The sequence below is a fragment of the Mustela nigripes genome, chromosome 9, assembly GCF_022355385.1.
Source record: "Mustela nigripes isolate SB6536 chromosome 9, MUSNIG.SB6536, whole genome shotgun sequence".
In the NCBI taxonomy this organism is placed as follows: Eukaryota; Metazoa; Chordata; class Mammalia; order Carnivora; family Mustelidae; genus Mustela; species Mustela nigripes.
The window spans coordinates 47458637-47464705 of record NC_081565.1 but is presented as its reverse complement, the minus strand read 5'-3'; the positions used below and the strand labels follow the sequence as shown (position 1 = coordinate 47464705).

The window sequence follows — 6069 nt, the reverse complement described above, 5'->3', positions numbered from 1 at the left end:
ACTTGCATTTAGCAATCTGGATTGATTGTAAGTGTTCAGGTACACCGAATTCATTATGTCCTTTTAGAAATTGTTAATTTGTATATGTACTCCATATACTTCACTGTATACATGTAAAGGAATTATAACTCACTCATCAATTTAATATACATAAGCATCAATAGCTTTAAAATATAACTATTAGCTTAAAATTTTTGGTTTCTTGACCATGATTTGTATAAACGTCACTCCTTTTTAATTTTTTTTTTAAGATTTTATTTATTAATTTGACAGAGCGAGATCATAAGTAGGCAGAGAGGTAGGCAGAGAGAGAAGAGGAGGAAGCAGGCTCCCTGCCGAGCAGAGAGCCGTATGTGGGACTCGATCCCAGGACCCTGAGATCATGAACGGAGACGAAGGCAGAGGCTTACCCCACTGAGCCACCCAGGCGCCCTTTTTTTTTTTTTTGGTCAACCTTTTTTTAAATTAAAGCACAGACAAAAATACGCTATATAACGATATATACTGTGTCTCCCTGCTATTAAGTTTTCTTCAAAGTTGCAATTAAAAAAAACATCCAAAATGATTCTGGAGGCAAGGATAATACTTAAGGAAAATAATACATGGTTGAGAAACCCATGCTCCAACCCAAGTAGAAAGTGTAGAATGGAAAGGAAAAAGAGAAGTAGAAAGTAAGGGAAACGTTCAGAAATCGAAAACTCCTGTGTCCCCTACTTAAACCACACGCACAAGACAAGATGTTCAGAGAACCTAGAGCCACGGTTCCCCAACTTGCCCACCCCAGCCAGGCCAACAGCATCTGCAGGATACCCCATGGCCCTGCCCTGCTCCTTCTTGGTGGCCCTGGTGGTGCTCAGCTGCCACTCCCTCGGCTCTCTGGGATGTGACCTGCCTCAGGACCACGGCCTGCTGCACTGGAGGGCCCTGATGCTCCTGCGACAAATGAGGAGACTGTCTGCTAGCTCCTGTGACAACTACACAAACCACTTTGGCTTCCCCCAGGAGGCCTTCGACAGCAAGCAGCTGCAGAAGGCTCAAGCCCTCTCTGTCCTCCATGTGACGAACCAGAAGACCTTCCACCTCTTCTGCACAGAGGTCTCACCTGCTCCCTGGAACACGACCCTCCTGGAGGAATTGTGCTCGGGACTTTCTGAGCAGCTGGGCCACCTGGAAGCCTGTCCCCTGCTGGAGGCAGTGGTGGGAGAGCTGCCCCTGGTGAATGGGGACTCCATCCTGAGGAACTACTTCCAGAGAATCTCCCTCTATCTGCAAGAGAAGCAATATAGCCCTTGTGCCTGGGAGATGGTCCGAGCAGAGATCATGAAACCCTTGTATGCATCAACAGCCTTGCGAAAGGAATTAAGGAGCAAGAAGTGAGACCTGTTTCAACATTGAAGTGATTTGCACTAACTAATAATGTCACTCTTTTCGGAGTTCTGCCATGTCAGAGTCTCTCATTTCTGCTGTCGCGAAGACAATTTGTCATGTGTTTTCAGAATATGTCAAGTGTACAAGCAGTAGTCGCTTACAGATGACTTGCTCATGTCTATTTATCTATTTAAATATTTATTTATGTAGATATATGTAAGATTCAATTTTTTTCATATTCTATGATGTGTACCTTTACATTGCAGGATATAATAAAATAACCTTTTATCTTTTATTGGATTTTACTACTGGCATTCTTTTAAAAGAGTAACACTATGGATGCCTGAATGGCTCAGTGGGTTACACCTCTGCATTTGGCTCAGGTCATGATCTCAGGGTCCTGGGATCAAGCCCTGTGTCCAGTTCTCTGCTCAGCAGGAAGATTGCTTCACCCTCTCTCTGCCTACTTGTGATCTCTCTCTCTGTCAAATAAATAAAATTAAAAAAAAAGAGTAACATTAACTCTAAATGTGCAGCTTCACTGAAGAATGGATGGCAGAATTCATTTACCCTTGATATTATTTTAACATCAGAAGTAACAACAGACTTCTTCTAAGATAAATTTCACGTTTCCCTTAGGCTATAGGACATAAACACAGATCCTGATGTCTGTATCTTTAGTTGCCATGGGATGGAATCTAAAAACAATTCTCTTACCTAGTGTTCTAATGAAGAAAGAAAGGGCGTGACTTCTCTCACCTGCTGCTAGAACAGAGACGGTGAAGCACACAGGAAGTGCACACAGAAAAGCTGTGGACCCCTCGACAGGTCACTGGCAGACACAGAGGCACATATGTCCAGTGTTGGGGGGAGGTGAGCTCTCATTTGACAAGAAACACCATGGCTGAGGTCCATATCTAGCAGGCAAGCCAGAAACAGAGGTGGTCATGCAGGTAGATGGTGTCATGTGAGAAACAGACATAAACTTGATTCTGAGGCTCTTCAACCATTGAAGGGAGGGGAGAGAAGAGCCACAAAGAAGACGGTGGACTCTTGGCCATACAGCACAGGGTAAGAGAGGATGCTGGTGAGTGTCTTTTAGCAAGTAAATGCGCTTCAAAGACCATCAGCGGATTCCTGGAAGATGTGGATTGAAACTGCCTGTAATGTCAGAAACACAGATGCCTTTGCTGACCTTCCCGAGAGTCTGTTTGGTGGAATGCATAAGCAGAGACCACGCTGGAGTGGGTGGGAACATGAATAAGAGAAGTCAGTGCATCTGACTTGGAGAAGAATATAGCATGTAATCTGGGAACAATGTGGGTTAGTTCTTCTGTGCATAGTTTGTCTTGTTATGCCATTTTTTTTCCTGAGTGATTTTATGGAATTGATGTTCTCTCAAATCATGTTAATGTGTTAAATATTACATTTATTTTGAACCATCACTTAATTACTGATAATGTTATCCTGTCTTGGTTATTATAACCTTGTATAGGTTAGGAATAGATAACTCATTCAATCCTTCATCAAATTGTCTATTGCTACTGATAAAATAATGCTTCCTGGCATTATTGGTTTTATTAATTAAGCTACTTAACTTTCATTATTGTGACAATAGTTTATTACAGCAGCTATATACTGCATTTCTTTTTCTTTTTTTTTTTTAAAGATTTTATTTATTTATTTGAGAGAGAGACAGTGAGAGCGAACATGAGCAAGGAGAAGGTCAGAGGGAGAAGCAGACTCCCCATGGAGCTGGGAGCCCGATGTGGGACTCGATCCCGGGACTCCAGGATCATGACCTGAGCCGAAGGCAGTCGTCCAACCAACTAAGCCACCCAGGCGCCCCTGCATTTCTTTTTCTAGGGGAGTTTGCTATGATAAGAATTCTTTTATGTTGATTGCCAGGAATTCTCCCTAATTTTACGAGTATCACAAACTTCCATGAATTCCGAAATAATAAAATTATCATGGACAGAAAGACTGACAGGCTGTTTTCACACTTTGAGTGGGTAGCTGGGTCAAGAAATCTCTTAATATTTAAGGCGAAGAGAAAATTGGTTACCATTAGCTGAAAATACGAATCATGGAAGAAATCATGGAAATCCATGGAGTAAGCAAGTTGTGTATATTTCAGGAGTAAAACCTGATTTAATAATTATAACAGAATATCGTGAATATTAACCCAACTTTAAATGCAACTAAGATCACATGTTCCCTAGAGTAACTCATTTGGGAAACAAAGGAAAAGGAAAGTTACATTTCCTTTCTACCTACAGCCCGTGGACACTCCAGACATGTAGAGCGACATTCCTCTAAGAACTCAGCTGACTCCATGATAAAACTTTGCTAAGGGCAAAAGGCAATCTTAGCCCAACCCCCAGCATTCTGTAAGTCTATTTTAAGAGATAAAAATTCCTTTGGAAACTTCCTTTATCTCCAGCCCCCAAGATACACTTTGGAAATCATCCCCCTAACCATATGACCCCCCAATAAACATATGAATGGTTTCATGACGAAGGTTTTATAGACAGTAATAAATGATCTTTTCCCACAACAGCCAGGACCCCTCAAGGTCCTGGAAGCCTTGTTTCCAATATTCCTTAGAGGCTTATGCTATCCATAACCTCCTCCCAACTTGAAAGTATATAATCAGCCACTCCTCATGACCCCAGTACAGCTCTCTCTGCTCATGAGTCCTGTCCTCTTGTTTTAATAAAACCACTTTTTTGCACCAAGGATATCTTAAGAATTCTCTCTTGGCCATTGGCTTTGAATCCCAACATCTTTGCTATATCAAAACCACTTAAAATATGGTAGGTGTTCTCTTATTTTTCTTCAGACAGCTGTCTATGAGAATATTGTTTGTCTCTTTCTACAAAATTCTTGGGACTTGGTGTCTTACACTTCAGAAACTAGCTTCCAAAGGAGGCAACCTCTAAAATCAGAATTCTGTCATGGATTCTAGAGAAACGCAACCAATTCATTCCCCATTGCCAAGAAGGGTTTTTATTTATCACCAGTGATGAGATGGTGGCTTCTAGGAACATCTGAGAGTGGAGAATAAATATCTAGGTGGAGTGCAGAAGAACATGCTATTTCCTTAACCTTCTGACACCCACCCTGCCCTCCCCACCTCATTCCAGAACACATTCCCCTGTCCTAACAGTTACCTTCCTCTCCAAAGCAGAAGTCCCCAGATCACCCTTGGCATTTACACTTGTGACCTCTCAGTCTGTTCACACAACAGCTTTCTGTTCTGTTGTGGCCTCAGCTTAGAGGTTTCCTAAACAACAGCACAAGAAAGCAAGTAGAAGGCAAAAATGAAATGAAATCTCTAGGTTTTGCAGAGCCACCTGCTAGAGAGGTTTTGCTCAGATTTCCATCCAATGTGATGGAACAACAGCTGTGGCTGAAAGGAAACAGGAAGCAGGATCAGGTTGAAGGGTGGCCTAGTGAAGCTCCTCTCCGGGAAGACCGCCTCCTGGTGGCCAAGTGCGACAAGGGTGACGACCAAGATTGAAGGCCAGGCTTGGGAACTACGCAGAAATCAGATCTCTTCCTGAGGATGTCCTTTGAGCTACACACACACACACACACACACACACACACACACAAAACAAGAACAAACAAGAACAAAAACAAAAACAAAAAGAAAAACTACGTGTTGAAATCCAGAGATTCTAATGCTGTCATTAACCTGCTTCCTTGTTCTATGACAAAGAGTAAGTCTTGTCCTGAAAATCCCTAGAGCCACAGGTTGGATTCAATCCCAGTGTTATTGATTAAATACTGGAAAGGGTTGGAGAGCTGAGCAGCAGGGTCAGAGACAGGGGAGACAGGGGTGACAGGTGTGAGCATCCCTGCCAACTTTCCTTTCCCCAGTGCTTCTGGTCAACCTGCCAGGTGAGCTGGCGATGGAAGGGCTTGGTGATTGGGTGCCTACCGATGGGCTGCGAGAGATCACCCTGCAGTACCAGCCACAAGCAGCTAAGGTTTGGCAGCTTCAGGAGCCAGAGTGCGTACTTGCCCTCCCTCCACCCTCTCTGTCGCCTGATTTCTGTGTGTGGAGCTCAAGGCCCCCAGATGTCTAGTCCCGCACAGAAACATGCTAAATACAGGGAGCTCAGTGTGCACGTCTAACCTAAAACAATCACAGATGCTCATCTCTGCCAGTCTTTGGGCGTACCTATTGATGTGGGGAACAAAGACAAAAAGGAAATGTAGATAAAATTAAATTTCCTATAACCTCCAGCCCATTGACAAACACTGCCCCCAGGAAACTCCCAAATGCCTTAATGTTGGTGTCTTGCTAGAGGGGAAAACAACCTTAAGTTGACAATCCCAGGCTTCCAGGATTCTATGGGTCTTCCTTGGCATATGAACACCCTTTTGGAAACTTCCCTTTATCTTTACCTCCCTCAACTGAGGTACACAGTCAGCTATTCCTTATAATCCCAGTGCAGCTCTTTCTGACCAAAGGTCCTGTCTCCATGTTTTTATAAAACCATTTTTTTTTTTTTTGCACCAAAGTTGTCTCAAGAATTCTTTTTTGGCTGTTGGCTCTGAACTGAACCTTCCCTACATCACTACGTTTTGATTAACAAGGGCATAGGATGCTCATTTGCTCAAAAGACCCATGGCTGCCCATCTGGAAACATGAAGGTGTTAAAGGTCAGCAGCAGTGTGGGAACCTGCAAA

General features: G+C 43.1%; 1 protein-coding gene across 1 annotated transcript; it reads left to right on the top strand.

Moving 5' to 3' along the window:
• Window positions 1-813: 813 nt before the first annotated feature.
• On the top strand, window positions 814-1377 carry LOC132025120 (interferon alpha-1/2-like). Its single transcript, XM_059412286.1, has one exon. The coding sequence runs from the start codon at window positions 814-816 to the stop codon at window positions 1375-1377; it is 564 nt and encodes a 187-aa protein (XP_059268269.1).
• Window positions 1378-6069: the final 4692 nt, after the last annotated feature.